Source organism: Stylophora pistillata, chromosome 1 (genome assembly GCF_964205215.1).
Source record: "Stylophora pistillata chromosome 1, jaStyPist1.2, whole genome shotgun sequence".
Taxonomy (NCBI): Eukaryota; Metazoa; Cnidaria; class Anthozoa; order Scleractinia; family Pocilloporidae; genus Stylophora; species Stylophora pistillata.
In genome coordinates, this window is record NC_142519.1 from 39,980,161 (window position 1) to 39,998,011 (window position 17,851).

The 17,851-nt window shown below is 38.7% G+C and overlaps 2 protein-coding genes across 2 annotated transcripts; one reads left to right on the forward strand and one right to left on the reverse strand.

Moving 5' to 3' along the window:
• Positions 1–550: 550 nt before the first annotated feature.
• LOC148742489 (pancreatic secretory granule membrane major glycoprotein GP2-like) lies at positions 551–5,438 on the forward strand. Its single transcript, XM_088747584.1, has 7 exons — positions 551–724; positions 1,152–1,523; positions 1,647–2,033; positions 2,132–2,181; positions 2,895–3,496; positions 4,210–4,526; positions 5,205–5,438. The coding sequence occupies exons 1-7, from the start codon at positions 661–663 to the stop codon at positions 5,297–5,299; spliced, it is 1,887 nt and encodes a 628-aa protein (XP_088603710.1). The 5' UTR covers positions 551–660; the 3' UTR covers positions 5,300–5,438.
• A 909-nt stretch (positions 5,439–6,347) lies between these two features.
• On the reverse strand, positions 6,348–17,818 carry LOC148742490 (WD repeat-containing protein 1-B-like). Its single transcript, XM_088757032.1, has 15 exons — positions 17,679–17,818; positions 17,202–17,311; positions 16,260–16,407; positions 15,626–15,806; positions 14,765–14,842; positions 14,041–14,121; positions 13,214–13,305; positions 12,337–12,478; positions 11,228–11,309; positions 10,793–10,946; positions 9,686–9,770; positions 9,099–9,209; positions 8,220–8,393; positions 7,329–7,473; positions 6,348–7,158 (listed from the first exon to the last, which is right to left on the reverse strand). The coding sequence occupies exons 2-15, from the start codon at positions 17,209–17,211 to the stop codon at positions 7,052–7,054; spliced, it is 1,590 nt and encodes a 529-aa protein (XP_088613158.1). The 5' UTR covers positions 17,212–17,311; positions 17,679–17,818; the 3' UTR covers positions 6,348–7,051.
• Between the last annotated feature and the right edge of the window lie 33 nt (positions 17,819–17,851).

Here is a 17,851-nt window from a genome sequence, read left to right on the forward strand (position 1 = left end):
TCTGAAATAGTGGTACATACATGCATGCATGCATGCATGCATACATACATACATGTGTTTAAAACTTCGTGTTTTGGTGTGTACAGCGGCAATCATAATTACCCCGGGTATGATTACTTTTGCCTTAAGAAACGTGGTAGAGTAAAACCTAGCCTGAGGGACTAAAAGTTAAAAGACTTGAGGTGGAGGCCATGCTTCGTTTTCATGTTGTGTTCTTTGATAATATGATATTCTCTTACACTACCTCTCTCTACGTTTGATTGCAAATTGATGTTGGTTACTGAACAAACTTAAGAAGTGGAGGGAAATTACCTGCGAAGGAGTAGCATCTCACCCAGGGGAGGAGGGGTAGGGATAGCAATACTCTTAATGTTTCTTTAGCTGGTTAGTTTTGTTTTCCCAGTGAAGGTTCTAAGAGAACTCCCAACTTTTCTTTTTGTTAATTATGCGTACATATGCATGTGAATAAGAGGAAATTTGAAAGAAACAGTTCTCCAGTGCATCATCACGTCACCAACACTGGAAAAACAAAACATTGCAAGCTGAAGAGGAATATGGGTTTTCACTTTATTTGAAAAGCAATTTTGAGTCATAAGTCCGAGGGATTACTTATCTTTGAGTCTTTTACCTTAATAGCAATAGATAGCCTCAGCATAGTTTATGGAATTTTTTGCAGAGCTTATTACCCAGCCACCACCGACTACAGCGCCAAAGCCAAAGTCAGGTAACTCAAACAAACAATACTGAGCCATTTTGCTCACAAACCTCAATTTCTTTGTTGCAGTGATGATGGACATGGTTCTCACTTACTTGATTTAAAGTGCCTCCCTCAACTGAGCGTCGCTCTCCTAAACACAGCCATAATCATTGAATACAAGTTAACAAGAAAAAGGGGAAGATTTGTTTGAAACAGCCTTGAAAACGCATTTTCCCCTGCAAAAACGTTTTTTCCGCTCACTAATTATTGTATTTAAAGTTTTGTCTGGTTTAAGTTGGTCTAAGACATTCAAACATTTCTAATTGTGCAAGTACATCTGTTAGGATAGCTTTGTTACGGTATTCAGTGATTGTAGATTCAGAAATGCTACGAAAACGGTTTTAGTCTCCAAGCAACTGACATTAATATCCAAGTTCTTGACTGTTTGTCTTAGTATTCGACCCATGTTATCCTGGCAAATACAAGCTCCTCAACACATACGACCGTCTTGTGGGAAACAAAGATCAAAGCTCAGTCAAATGTGATCACAGAGATATCGCTCTCCCAGGCTGGTTTCGCTTCACTGGTGCAGCTGGTGACAGGATGCCAAAAAAATGTCCAGAAACAAATCGCTGTGGTACACATGCGCCAGGTTGGCTGAATGGAAAGCTGCCTTCTGTCGCAGAAGGAATAGTAAGCCGCGAGGTCTGTTATCACTGGTCGAAAAACTGCTGTTTTTGGAAAAACAAGATGAATGTGAAGAACTGTGGTCCATTTTACGTGTATAAGCTGCAAAAACCACCTGCGTGCTCACTTCGATACTGCGGTGTGTAAAGGGCTTGCTTGCTTAAAGAGGCACTTGCCACTTACATAACATTGCTTGATGGGTAGTATTAAAATGGGTATTTTTATCATTAAAAATTGATAAATTATCTTTGTTACAAAATAGGAGAGGCCACGGAATGTTCAAATGACGGCCACCAAGACCTTAACCAAGCTGACCGTGCAATGGCTAACTCTGACCAAAGTAGGATTAAGTGCGATGGAAGAGCTCCAGATAACATTCTTGTACCAAAGTGGTATCGTATGACGGGAGACAGTGGTGACCAGATTCCAGAGAGTTGTGTTCCCATGAGACGCTGCGGTACTCACGCTCCAGGCTGGCTCAATGGTTCACATCCAAGTTTTCAAGAAGGTGTAGTAGCTCGTCAAGTCTGGACAGGAGGATGTTGTCAATGGAAGAATAACATTCAAATTCGAAACTGCGGCGACTTCTATGTATACGAGCTTCAAAAGCCTCCGGCGTGTACATTACGTTATTGTGGGAATATGGAAGGTGAGATTTTTGTTCTTTTAACTTGCCTAAACACAACATCGAAGCTTTACTTTTTCTCGTGTGCGAATTCAAGTGTTTTTATTTATTTATTTTTGCAGCACCTACTACTCAACCACCAATCATAAAACCGACACCGTCACCAGATAGCGTATTATCTCGAGCAATTTTCTTTTGACCACAAGTGATATAAGGTTACCCAGGATTCCTTTGGTTTAGCTTTAATTCGCTCTATGATTGGTCTATAAACGCGCGCCACTCTCACAGCCGATCAGATACAACAAAAAACAAGGAAAAAAGTTATAATTCCTGATTGCCTTTTTTGAATATTTTGATTTTGGTTTTACGACTTTCATTCGCTTTAGAAAGTACACGTATTAGGTAACCTGCTGTCTTTATCTACACAAATTGAGAAGATGATAAAACTACCTTTAAAATTTCTAGCTGTCTTCCAGTGTAACCGATAAATCAAAAGTTAAATAAGCAACTCTAGTTTTATGATTAACCTTCTGCTTTTGCTGAACCGAACCGAAAACAAAGCGTTTTGGAAAAGCTGACGTCACTGCTGCTTGAGTTTTCTGTCGGGATTACAAAACCCTTCTTTTACGCCTGTTCAGAATTTTCAGAAAGTGTGTCTACCGCCGGTGATTGTCAGTATTTCAAATATATCCAGCATGCTATGGATTTGAGAACATTTGATGTTTTTCGGCGAGCAGAAAATTCTACATGCAAACGCTGGTTCTAAATTTATCCTGCTTAGTGTGAACAGCTCATTGAATAGCAGTAAAAGTATCCATTGTTCAATTTAGGTAATGGCCGCCTCGTACCACGTAAGTAATGCTTGTGTTGTTTCTCTCATTTTGAAAACCTCTTCTTTCTTCAGGGGTAAATGTCACTTGTGGTAAAGACGGGATGTTCATCAGCATTCCAAAGAACTTTCTTCCGGGCATGAAAATGGATCATCTCCGTCTCAGTGATGTAAACTGCGGGGCCACAGAGACCCAAACTCACTTTATTCTTCCCACAAAACTGAAAGAATGCCAGACAACGAGTAGGGACACCAAGAATTCTGTCTGTTTCATGAACAAGGTGTTGGAGATATCTGTCGAACACCAGCCGATTATCACGCGCGTGCGCGAAGTGGAAATACCCTTCAGCTGTTGTTACTCAAACACAGGAGTCGTTTCCTCTGTTGGTCTCCATATCAAAAGCAAAAATGTCGTTCTGTCCAGGGAAGGATTTGGAGAATTTATTTTAGAAATGAAGATCTTCCCCGATAACAGGTTCATCGACCATTACGAAAGCGGAGACTTTCCAGTGAATGTACCTTCGGGAAAATTGCTGTACGTGGACGTCAGCTTGGATACAGAGGACTTGAAACTCAAGATTTTGGCAGAAACGTGTTATGCCACACCTGATCCTAATCCTTTTAAACCTGAATTGAAATACTTGTTCATCGATAATGGGTATGAGAAACTCGTTTTAATTCTTGGTTTTCTTTCTTTGTTTTTTTTGTTTTTTGTTTTTTTTTACATCAAATGGCAGTAGTAAGCTCCTTACAAGTGTAAGACACAACGACTCGTACCAGTAAAACACTGCCAGATAAACCCAACGTTTTCATGTTTTTTTCGTTGTTATGTCTTTTTGTTCTCTATTGACTTTTGTCAATTGCTTCTTCTGCACCAAATAAGGGCCGCTTCTCTCGACTTGTCTTCGCTTCTTCATAATCTTCATTTAGGCTTGTTACGCAACGTCCAATTAATTCGAGGGAAACGTGTCTCTTGACGAGCATTAAGTCTTGCGATTGAAGTTTATCCTTGAATGTAGAGACAGTTTTTAAATTTTTGATTTAAAAGTTCCCATTTTCAACTCGGTGTGCCTTTTCTCTATTGTCTCTCTATCCAAAAATTTTATCTCCTTCGCACAAAGTTATTAGGAGTCCAGATGCCCAGGCAGTACCTACCATTTGTGCTATAATCGTTCCCACACTTGATCTTTTGAATGATGACGAACCATTACTCAAGACGATACTGCATTGCTCAAGCAATACTTTCGATAAAGACATTTTGAACTAGCTCATATCTTAAGGATGGACATATTTTCATAATTAAACAGCGGTTTTTTTGTTGAATGACTTTCCTCAATGAGCAATCGCCAGCTGCCGTGACTTCTTTTGCAGGTGTGCCGTAGACGATACCTTAGAGTTTATTCCATCCGATGATGAAAGAAGTCAGAGATTCAGTCTTGCGGCGTTCAAATTCTTGGGTAATCATCAGTACGTGTACTTGCATTGCAAGCTCAAGATATGTAACGCAACAGACCCGAAGTCACGCTGTGCACAGGGCTGTCTCCGTGAAGGGAGAAGGAAGAGGTCGCTGTACTCTCAGGAAACAAATGACGAAGAGTATATCTTGGCCCAGGGGCCATTCGTGCGTTCAGAAAGTGATGACGATGAAACAGACTACCAGAAGCAAATGGAAATGAACGAAGTTGAAAGTAGGGCTAGGTTTTTTATCCTTCAAAAATAATGAAATTATGAGGCGTTGTGGTACATAACTTAAATTGCAATCAGATTTTCACGAAAACAACTCATTCAGAACTATTCTTAGTACTCTATATAGTATGCATATGTTACATTTTGTACACTGTGTGATATCAAGAATAAGTAAGACGGCAAATTTTGAGCTCAGTGATGAAAATAATGTAAGAAAGATTAAAGAAATAAATATTTCTTAGTTTCATTACCAGGACGGAACAACATTAATTATGCCCTTTCGAAGCTTAAAATTCACCATTCCTCTTGTTCTGTTTACTCGCTTGACGCTTTCGATATTGCCGACCCTGGCTGTATGCAGAACGTGTGTCACACTTAAAATTACAGGTAACCCAAGTCACCGTAGAGTCTTTGTAGTTAAAAGGATAGAGCCTCGGAGCGCGGAGTCCAAAAGTCTGGGGCTCGATTACTCATAGGATTCAGATTTACATTTTTGTACCGCGACTTTAAAATTATTCTTTTACACGTGATATCGTACAAGAAGAATAGTAAAATTCGTTAAAGTATTACGCAGAGAAAATTTCTAGTTAGCTCAACTCATTATGTCAAAGATATGACGGAGTGATATATTTGTTATGGTGAATATCAACGAAATGATTGAAGTACTTTCTCCTTTACAGGTCCGTACAGCGCTCTCGTTGCCGCTGTGATTGTTGTTTTCGTGGTTGTTGGCGTCACTTGTGGGTCGATCTATGTCTGGAAGAGGAAGCACTAGTGCTAGTCGCGGTTACCAACTCTTCACTGTTCCTTCTGCGGACAACAGCTCGCGTAGACAAGATTCTTTAAGATTCCTTTTACAGCTTTCACGATACGAATGGTATTTGTAAGATGGATGAACTTGAAAAACTTTGAATGAAGCAACAAAAATTATAATAATAATATAATAACAAACAAATATACAATGCATAAGAAGCTTAATTGATACAAATTGATATCTGAATGATTTTATTGGTATCATGTCAGACAAGATACCTTAAAAGTTTGCCACTGTAAACTACAATATAGAAGAAATAAATATTCACTCAGAGTGCTCAATGCCTGTGGCCGTCAACCTCATCCCTTCGCCTGCACTCAGGTCATTGACATAACTGCTCCAATTCAAAGAACAGTTATTGCCCCTGAATTAATCGAAGAATGAAACAAATGAGACAAAGAAATGAAAAAAGGAAGAGGTAAAAAAATTAATATTTGAGTCTTCAATCACACATTTAAACTTCCTGAGAATTTTCCTCAGACCTTATCCATATGTAAGCTATCTCCAAAGTGAACGATGTATAAGCATTGTTCTTTCTTTTTTTTCCCTTTCGATTATCTATACACCTTTCAGCTCGGGGTATTACGAAGCTCTGGATGTGCTTTAAACTTGGCTTTGAGAAATTGAATTCAACCATGGCTCAAATTTTTATTGGTATCTGTTGTCCCATTCACGCATAAGTAACATTTCTCGTCCGCAGTCCACTCGCGTTCCAAGGACATTCTTAACGCAGATACTCGAGAAAATATAAGGAATAGTTCGTGAGCTGATCAATTTCCGGCGAGACCAACTCGTCTTTTTACTAAAGCCTCGGTAACTTCACGGGCGGGAAGCCTTTGATAATCGTAACTCAAACTGAAAAGTACAGTCGGGAAACGATCAGTTAACTGAGGTAGAAACCTCGAACCCACCCAGTCCGTAAAAATTTCGATTATCTTCGATTTTGTTATTTATTAGGTTGGCCTGCTTTGCTTCCAAATGACTCGCAGCAAAATGGCGTACAATAAAATGTCGTGAATACTACTTTTATTAGTCAAATGATTATCAAAACACCGTCCTTAACATGTTTTACAAAAAGTTACAAATCCAAATTATCTGAACACTGCCGAATAAATCTGCTCGTAACTGAAGCTCCCATCCATACGTTCCAAACTTGGCCTTTGAAATTCAATTCAAAGCGGTTTGATCGGAACATTGCTGATGTTGGGTAAATTCGTTTCCCTTATGACTTACAAAAACAGATCCTCGCATCTATTATGAACACTTAGACTACAAGAGCAAATAACTTTGCTGACACATTTTCATTCTGCACTTGACAAAAAGATATCAGAGCTAACAAAAAAATTATCCCCTTCCAATCCTTTTCTCAGCACCCGAAGTTTTATTTCATGACGTCATCTAGTTTTCTGCCGAGCCAAATAAGAAAAGGCATAGCAGATACATGTTACCTTGGTGAAAATTGAAGTCTTCATATTAACATTACACGCTTTTATTTTAATCTCTCAAAAAAAATCACAAGTTTTATTTTTATCTTCGAAAAAAAGAATTTCCTCTTTATCTAATAATCAGACATAGTTAAGTGCATTGTGAAAAATGTTTGCGCAAAATGGCACTTGTTTGGTGGAGGAAGTGTGCACGGTTTACCTAAGTCACACAAAGCTGACAAATTGAAGCGCAGACGAGGGAGGAGTGGGGGGGGGGGGGGGAAATAATCTAGTAAGTTATGTTCCAGAAACGGATACAGCAGTCAAAACCCACACTGGCAAGCGTGTTATTATCCAACCACGTGACCCGTGAAATAACACCTTGAGGATGAGCACCTGAAACGGTAACAAAAAAAAAAAAAGCATTTACTACGCATGCTCTATAAATTGCCGCGTCGCCTTTTCTCATGTGTTATCGTGAGGTGTCGCACATCTTAAAAAGAAACATTCAAAACAGGCAACAAAAAAAGGACATCAATATGGTTACCGCACAAGTTCATGCTTACGTTTAATTTCAATCTTCGCATTGGGCTTTTCTATGTCGTAACTGTACAAGTTAGTGTCCAGTCCACCACAGGCAAGATGCCGTGAGTCAGGGGCCCACGCCAAACATGTTATGCGAGCTTGGGGTCCAGTAAACTCAAACTTCAACTTCAAAATGATTAAACAAAGTAACGATGTATTAAGTCAATAACTGTTTTAAGCTTTTGAGAAAACGGCTAAATTTAGTTTGCCTTGTAGGGGGTGGGGATGGGAAAATAGAGGGGGGAAGGAAGGGGGAGTTTGGGACTTTCCTGATTTTATAAAACAATGAGCTGTTTTCGTAATCGATGTCCAAGCCGATTTGAATCCCTTAGATTTGGATACCCGGGTACACATTTGCTGACCGATTTGTGTTTAACGAAGATTGTCTCCGTCGTGGTTTAAATTTTCGTTCGGCCTTAACTGTAATACTTTGGTTGATGAAATTTTTCTAGAGACACAAACACTGAAACAGGAGTCAAGTCAAGGGCCATTAGACTCGGGTCGGGTTTCGCAGCTGGGAGTTTTTCAACAAAAACGTCGAAGCAGCGAAATCTATCAACAGAGCTCATTTGCTGCCTTTATTTACATCGACCGCGCATAAATTCTCCAGCTTCACAAGCTTAATTCGAAGTGAAACAGAGAACTATTTTTCAGACGTTTTAGGTCCATATCCGATCACAGTCTTACTAATAAGTCCACTTCGTACAACGCTTCTTTGTTGAAACGGACGTTGATTCAAATTCTTACAACAAACCTCCGTAAAATTCTACCATAAAAACGGTTTTCAAAGATAAAGTCTACCCGGCCCTCGCCTAAAGATCCCCTAAATAGACGCCTGTCAGCCTTATGTATTCCATACACTTGTGTCATACCTCATAACCAGTGGAGTCGTATACAGACACTTTGCGATTATCATCACCCGCAGCTAGGTAAGCACCATCTGGTGAGTACTGCACGTCACTCACTACATTAACAGATGCTGACCGTGAACAGCTCGTCTTGGCGACCAGAGTGTTGTTATCCAAAGTGTAAACATGAATTTCTTTCTGGTGAAACAAGTTGAAGAGATATTAATATCATTTTGACAAAGATTAAATAACCAATAATTATAAAAATAATAATTCATTTAATTTCGTAAAAAGGTTGTGCTCATTCAACGTGGTAAAGTACAACAATAATAAAGTATTATCGTTTGTCTCGTGAATAAGGTCACTTATGATGTGGATCGCTTGCTTTTGCCTTCTGGGTTTTAAGCCATTTGTCATTTCGCAGCGCAGTGTATTACAGCGTGCGCCTTGACCATATATATACGGTAAGGCCTGATTATGCTAGTACGAAAAAAGAGATGTTTTCTTTTCTTTCAAAGCCCACTCTATGAAAACAAAACAAATCAATTCCTGTACAGAGTAAGAGAAAATCGCCCCGTATGTGAATAAATAATGGTAAGATGGCGACATGCATTCGGTGGTCATAAAGCAAGCTGCAACGTTTACATTCCTAACTATCGTGTATTTGACCTAAACATTTTGTCTATACTCCGTCAATTTTTCTTTCATCTAAAAATTTTGCTTTTTTCCCTATTTTTGTACGACTTTTAATCCTAAGCTATCGTGTGAAGCTTCGAAAACTATCGACATTGTATGACTTTAGGTCCCCAAAGAACAAGTAACAAGTAAACTATTGTGTTTGGAACCCGACGGGCGCCGGTTCAGAAAGGCATCGAAGCACATATCTCCTCGCCTAACCCGTACCGTTTCTCCTCCTACTGCAACCTCTGCCTGCCCTGGGTGGATAGCTACGCAGCGAGCTTCGTAGTCCACAGGATGAGAATGCACAACATTTCCATCTCGTAACACTGCAATCTACGAGAAGAAAACTTGAGAAGGTGAGAGAGAGGACTATGTACTTAATACTTTTGCGAAGGAATGAGCATTGCAGACCTGTTAGCTTGGACCTCCTATAAAACAACCCAACCATTACACGGTTCGTAGACTACGAGCAGTCCCTCCTTCTCGGCGAAGTCCGTTGCGCGAGTAAAAAGCAAATAAACAAAACAAATATTTATGTTAGCGCCTCACTCCCAGAGTTCAATACGGCGCGCTAACATCAGATGTTGCAATGACCAATCAGAACAGACGTAAACGTTGTTGGAAACCATTCCCAACTCATCAATTAAGATGACAGCGCACCGACACTAACGCAATCAAGTCGCATCAAGTTTTAGTTTCAAATCTGAATGGTTTTAAAATTGAGATGGACAGTAAGAGCGAGGTAAGGTAATGCAACACAAGCACTGTTCAGTCCCGGACAGGCTCCAATGATTCTATTTCAAACTTACTTCTTTCAGACAAGCCACAACAGTGAGACCATCTTTCCCGCAGTCGAGGCCGTGCGGTTGACTTTGCATTCCAGTACTTTCAGACCTAATGAGAAAAATTCAAATATCATTAAAGAAAATAATTTAAGAGGAAATTGACCGTGGCAAAGATGTCTAACTGCAGTTACAATATAAACAATCTAAGCAAGGGAAAATGTCAAAATGAACCACGAGAATTCCAAATAGAAACATTGAAGCAATGTTCCTGTGTCCCTAGGTGCCACCAAGACACAACCGGTTTTCATTTTACATCCGGTTGGCTTCAAGAGTTGAGCTAAAAGCTTCATATAAGCCCCATTATCTTATAACCAAGACTTTCTCCCTCCTTTTCCTAAACTAAAGCCCGATAGCAAAATAGAGGGAAATATAAGAATGCTATGAAAACACCAGGAAAATACTTATAGCGTAGAATTGTTAATCCAACGGATAAATCGCTATCCAGCGTACTTCACTATCCACCGGATGGAGATTTACCCACTGGATAGTGTTATCTACATATTGGACAAACGAGGCCTGGACGACAGAGTTGAATAACGTATACGCATGCGTTAGGTTTTGCCGCAGAAACACGGACTTGGAGTCGTTCGCATGGTTGATTTCCTATTCTGTTGCTTCGAGGCGTCGTTTTCGTTGCCGCTTTTCTTTACAGAACAACCTTCAAAAACTTGGTACACCCCCTAAAAATTTTCAAAAATTAATTTTCTCCTTAAAACCTCTGGAAATAGGAAAGTGCCTTCGACATAAACAGAGTTCCTAGGTTTTAAAAGGCAGCCCTTACTATTTTCCACTAATTTTGCAAAATTTTAGACCTAGGACTTTTGAGCCCACGTTGTTGACCACATTCCCTCTGACGTAGCATTTCATTATTCAGCTCTGCCGGCCTGGACGACAGGTCAAATGGAAAAACATCGACTCGCATTTTGGCTCTCACTAAGGCCCACTCCCCCTTCTCTCTCTCTCTCTCTCATAATCTTCTGTTTAGAAGCCGTGGGAAGTTTAAAAACTCAGAGGCTTATCAGAGCGTGAACAGTGGGCTTACATTGTAGGATGACGTGTTACTACACTAACCCGTATTCCAGATTCTTTACGGACGTGAATCTGACAGTGTCGTCCATACTGCAAGTGGCTATCTTATCCCCACCGAACACCATGTCTGAAATTTGATTTGTGTGACCTTTGCCTTTGAATGTCTCAGCATTTCCAGATTTCACATCCCACTGACCTGAAGCGTGTTAAGTTCTGACAATAGAGCTACACCGCAACTTTTAATGAAATAAATGTTATTTGACCTACGGATGAGAATCGTGTGTAAGAGCAAGAAAGCATTCATTAAGGAGAAGGGTAACAAGTTCCACAAAACAGATTTTGTCGACAGCTACATGTGCTCCTTAGTATCCTTGTATCTTGCTACACGGAAGCTCATATATGTAAGTGAAGCTTGGAGAATTCCAAGCATTTCAAATGTTTTTGTGAATGCATGGGACACTGCACTTAAAAGGATACAAATTCGTGAATCGAAACTTCCAGTGTAGAGAGTAGAACCGTCTTCGGAGGACGCAAGGGACAAAATGTTCTTGTTGTGTCCCTAAATGGAAAAACAAAAAACCACGAAGTATCAAGACAAAGGTCAAAACGTCAAGATGTAACTGATAACTCTGGATTTGACAACTATCGTCTCGCACAATTCAACCCATGATCTGATTTGAAATTCTCCCCTCTAGCTGCAACACAACTCCTTGTAAATCACTTACAAGAATTTAGTGTCAGAACGAGAGAACAACATCTACCGGAAATATAAACAATAGCCTCTATTTGGCGCGAAAATATGCACGGTTATTTGTTCGCGGACACTATCTTTTCCAAGATGCGAACAGTCTTGCGAGGGCGAACCCCGAGGGAAACTGTGAGCTTCGAGGAAAAGATAATGTCCAAGAACAAATATATTAGTATGTTTTGGGCCAAGTAGGGGCTATAGCCTATTGTTATTATATCTTCAAATGCGCGCGAAAAAGTGCACGAAAACACAACAAAAATGTTTACGAACTTCTCATTGTTTGCTGCGTCGGATGTTTTCCTTCGAATCAGTTCTCAGGTGCGACTTTGTGAAAAAACAAAATTAATATTTCCCTACTTCTATAACAGCCACAAAACGCTCTTCTATTTTGAATTAAATTTCAAACGGAGACCTATCGTTGTGGACGTAAGGTTCGAAAACTGGGGATTATAGCACTTGACACCCCAGGTTTAGCTGCTTTTCACCCTTTAAGTCCCAGAAATTATTCAATCAAAACCTCTCATTGTAATTCCAATATACTGCCTTGGAAACAGTTCATGAGAAGAGAAACGCTTATAAGCTAGAAGATGCTATCTTGATTTTCACACGGAATTCTCCTGTCTAATTTACAAGGAAATGTATAGCAGTAGGCCACGAGAATGACTTATTGGACCTTGGAAGTGAAAAGGCTAAACCATTGCTACACTAATGTGCAACTTTTTTTGAACAAAACAGAACATACGTGCATGTAAAGTGATGGTCGTATGAGTGGTAGTGTATGTACACTGTAAGTGAGTCTACTCTCTATGGTTCGTAATTGTACATGTTAACCCCAGACCTTAATAATCCTGCTTGGAGAAGAAGGATTGTTCTTATCCAAATAGCTGATATTTCCGGAGAGAGCAACAGTAAGAAGGTATTCTCCCTGCCACAAGCAGCCAAGTTGTTGATGTTCAAGATCTGTGCCAAATGTAAACTCCCTAACAGAAAAAAACCACAAACAAAAATGGTGATTCCAATCTAGACCATTTTTTTCTTGAATAGGAGGGCCACATTAAAGACTTGTAGTTGATAATGCGACAAGTCTAAAGCCAAAAAACAGAATTTGTATCAGTTCTACTGTAATTTAGTTTCCTGGGCCGGTTTGTTCAAAGCTGGGTTAAGATAACCCAGGATTTCCGTAAAATTATTTTGATCTCAGATCTGTAAGCTTGAAAAGAAAATCCACAGTAATTTTTTTTCTCTCTAAAATGTTGTGATTGGATGCTTTAAAGATAAGAGCGAAAGTTATCCCACAGAGGCTTTTAAACAAAGGAATTAAAAAACCTGGATTACAATTTAACCTTGAGTTAGCACTTATTGGCCATCAAACAACTGGGCCCATAGTACTCCTCCCTCTGACAAGGGAATTCCAGCCAAGTTACATTGTATCTGAAAACCAATATTCACCGAATCAAAATATGGCGTCCAATTTGAATTACCATTGTTTTTTACTTACTAGCCTCGTCTTCATGTGGAAAACACAAAAGGATTATCACATGTGTGAGAGGCTAGTAAGTCCAGAACAATGGCAATGCAAATTGGACGCCATTTTTCGATTCGGTGTATTGCACTCATCACTCAGTGCTTCGTACAATATCGATTTTCACGTACAAGTTGATGTGAAATTCCCTTGCCAGGTAATGAATTTTCCAATAGAATTTCTGTGTACTTACGTAGAAGCATTGTTAGCGGCTATGTCCCATATTTTGGCAGTCTTGTCTGCTGAGGCACTGAGAACAAATTTACTGTCTGGACTCCATGATATCTATGAGAGTCGTGAAAATCTTTTAAGTACACTATATGTGCACCACCATTTTACATTCTATAATAGACTATAAAGATTACATTAATGAAGAGTTCTTCACAAAACAATCCAAAATAGGTATTAATGAAATGGATGTAGTGGATATTAGCCATTCGAGTCAAAAATAATTTTTTTTTTTTCTTTTTTGATCCATAAGAGAATAACATATTTCCTTGAGTAAATGTCTGGGGGCTTATTTTAAATTTCAGCTAATAGGGTGGAGGCATACTGGAAGGGGGGGAAGGGAGGGAGGGGGCACTTATTAAGTTTGCATGGTGATGGAACAAAAATTGAAAGAACACATAACACATATAAAAGAACTCTAGACTGCAGGCAGATGGAGATAAAAAATGTCTGGAAGGGAAAAGAAACTAAATTCTATTGTACTGATTCCCCTCTCGTGAAAATTTAAAAAGTTATAAATAAAGTGGCAACAGGAACAGCATACCTACTGAGTGATGGAGAAGGTGGAGGGAGGGGGGGGAACAGGGAGGGTAGCAGCAATTTGAAATTATGGCCAAGGAGAGGGCACTTATTCAGGGAGGGCCATTATTAGAACATGAGTGCTTACTTGAGGAAATACTGTATGCATCCAGCAATACCTCCAGTCAACTTCAAGCAATTACACTGTCAGGGAAAACTCTTATAATTGAAGCTTAACTAGGAAAAGTCTTACACTCTCAGTAAAATACTTACCCCATACACACCCCCTTTGTGAGCTTTACCTCCACCCAAGGCACAAATTTCCTCTCCGGTCTTACCATTGTAGAGGAAAATCTAAAAAAAAAAAAAACAATAACAGCATATCAATTTTGATCAGAATAAAATGTTCAGCATAAACAGAGACCAAATTAATTTTTGTTTACAGATTTATTGCTGCAAAAATTGCCCGAGTCTGTTCATTCTTTCCTTACTCCAAACAAGTTTCAAAACAGTTTCATTCTAATTTTCTTTTGTTTTAGATTACGACAAAGAGTTTTAAGTCTAGGGGAAATAAATATAAAAAAACTTAATAAGGAGAAGATAGATATTGGATAGATTCCAGATTCTCTTAACGTCTTTCTTGTAAGATACATTACAACCACGTGCTCTACATGTAGTTGCACAAGCTAAACAGAATTAATACATATTAGAAATTTGCTTATCATCTTTATTCTGCTGTTTACATCACTCTGTGATTTTCAAGTATTCCCTTAAACACATTCATCCTTTATGGGTGCATATCACTATATATAATAACACAATCACCATGGACTAATAGCTCAGTTGGCTCAGGAGCACTTTGCTATTTTCACATAACTAAGTCATGAGTTACAATTCCATTTCAACAATTTTTTTAACACTTGTTATGCAGCATGTTTATATGGTCACATGTCTGTATTGAACATTTTCCTATTTCAGAAGCACAAAACAGTCATACCATGCCATCAGCACCCCCAGACACAAAATGTTCCCCATTTGGAGAGTACTTCACACAGTTCACAAAGTTGGTGTGGCTCTGTTTAAATGAGAAAAGGGAAGGAATCAATACGCTTTCCACTGTCCAAGGGAGTGTCATAAAACAAACCTGTTTGAAGTATTGCACCATACCAGAAAAAGCTGTTCCTCAACTGCTGTAAAAATGTTTGGAAAAATGTTTTCTTTTTCTTTTTTTTCAAAAAGAGAAGTTTCCCAAAATTGTGAAACCTAGCTACAAACTAAGGATCTTTGATAAGTCTCTGGGATCAAAATAGGCAATCATTAACAGGGAGGTTAGGTGCCATTAGTTAACCAGTGTAAATAATATGATTTAACTTGATCACTTACAGAGCTACTAGTAGCCAAAATAGTTAGTGCTTTCAATTGAAAAATGTATGTTTGAAGAAACTGTGCTTCTGTGATCTCCCTAAATCCATGTACACTCAAAGTTAAAAAGGTAACTGCTGTAATAAGTCTAACAGAAAATTTCCATGGGTCAATCTGGCTCCTCTTGTTAGGGCTACGAATGTATTTCAATAACAGAATGTTGAAAACTAACACTAGTCCATTAAATGCTCATGTCTTTTCCACTGTTATCACTTAAATTTTGGGTTGAGAATAAATACAAATTTTTCAAGAATTGGAGATTAAAAAGAAATCCATATTAGTCCACCATTAATTTTTAGAAGTCAAGGATCTTTAGAATATCATTGAAATTTTTTACACACCTTCCAAACCTTGTATTTCAAGCAATCAACTTATTGCTCATCAGATATAGATAGAATTTGGTAAACATATAAATTATATTGTCAGTGTTACCAACCTTGTTTGCATGATGATATTTAAAGGGTGGCCCCTCATAAAAGGCAACATCACTGTCTTCACTCGCAGTACAAATGCGGAATGGACGAGTGGGTTTATAATCCACCGCATTAATATCCTTGGAGTGTCCTGTGATTTGACCAACTGAAGACCCACTATCCCATAGGAACACGTTACCAAATCTAAAAGCAAAATAATATTCCAGTAAAATTAATTACACATTGTTCAAGGCTCAACACTAACTTTTCAGCTTAATAGCCAAGTGACTAGTGACATCTTAGATGTTATGACAATTTCAGTTTGTTTACTAGCTAAACTGGCCAGTGGAAATTGAAAAACCACTGGCCAAAACTGAATTTCTACCACTGACTGTACTAGTCTGTGGCTGGTGGGCTACCGTTAGTGTCCAGCCCTGATTGTTATTGTTGTTTGGGCCATTTAAGCACAAAACTGACATATCAGTTAATAAGGAATTTATCTGTCATTGGGATAAGGCCAATTGTCTTTCATGATACAAAGCTAAAAGTAAAGATAAATAACAATGTGAATAACTTAGAGACCAAAAGACCGACAGATAAACAGAAAGACAATTATTTGGACAGGGTTTTCATAAAGAAATGAAGATGACAGCTTACTTTTCCCTGCCTGTTCCAACAACAACAATCCTCTTACTGTCCTCAGACCAAGCAATATCTTTAATGGCACCGCTTAAAGGTTGGTATTCATATTTCAATATATGCTCCGCCTGAGTGGTGTCCCAGATTCTAAGCTTTCCAGAAACATCTAAAAATAATTAATATAAAATGATTTTTAAAGAGACAAGGTCACGATGTTAGTTAATATACACTTGTACCCTGTAACTGAACAGATAATTATGTGCCACACTTCTGTCGTTTGCCACTGAATTTGGCCAGAAGGAGAAAGTGTGTGGCTACAAAAGAAAACACTGACTGTGTGATATGCTTTAATGTATGGAACAATATAATGTTTAATCAAAACCATACTATAGCCGAGTGACATGGAATTCATTTACTAAGGTGACTTTCCAGGGAAATTAATGGGTCATGAAAGTAGGCTTTTAAAGAAATTAATGGGTCATGGAATTTATTTAGGTGACTTTCAGGGGAAATTAATGGGTCGTGAAAGTAGACTTTAAAGAAATTCATGGGTCATGAAGTAAGCTTTAAAAGAAATTAATGGGTCATGAAATTCATTCTGGTGACTTTTAAGGGACTTTCATGGGTCATGAAAGAAGGCTTAAAAGAAAATTCATGGGTCATGAAAAAAATTCCCCCCATTCATGGAAAATTCAGGGCTTAAAATAACCCCATGAATTTTCATTTTGCAGTATTCATGGGCCATGAAATGATCTTAATGGGTTTTTCACTAGAAATTCATGGAATTGTCATAAAACTACTAACAGCTCATAGTGATATCTGTGACTAGAAATTCCTCATTATTTCTTCTGTGATGTTTTCCACATGATCACCCCGTAAAAATCTCTTAATACCACTTAAAGTTCGAATTTTGATCAAAATGAACCTCACTAATATCTTGCAATAGTCCTTAAAACATACCTGTTCGCATGTCAGGCCATACTGCTGAAACATAGCTTCATAGAGTGATAACAATCCTCCCTGTCCCACAGCGACACATGCTCTTGGTTCGTATATTATCGGCCTTGTCACTGCAAGAACACAGTATTGCTAATATTGAGTACAGTTCTTAAGTAGGTACTTGTAGGTATTTATAATGAGGCTCATGATATAAAAAAAAAAAAAAAACAGTGTTCTCAGGGCTCAAAATTGCGACCAATACAGTCGCATTTGTGACTTAATTTTTATGTTTGCGACTAAAAAATTATTCCCGAGGAGTCGCAAAATTGCGAGTAGAACAAAAAAGCCAGCAGTCGCTACTTTGCCACTATTTTTGCCGAAATAAATACAGAAATGGAAAAATATATTATCGTGTGCCTTGATTATCATAGACATTTGAAGATATAGGGTAAAATTGTACCTAATTTATCCGAAATGTTGTGCACGCAACGCCATTACCTTGATCGGCCGCCATTGCAGCGATCTCTTATTCACACCTCGTGGTCGGGAAGAACGGCCGCCATCTTGGATGACACAGTGTTATGCGCAGAAAAGCTTGCCCGGTGCAAAACTCAGGGAATCACCCAAATAAAATCCGAAACCTGGATTTCAAACTACCAGATTTTGCAATG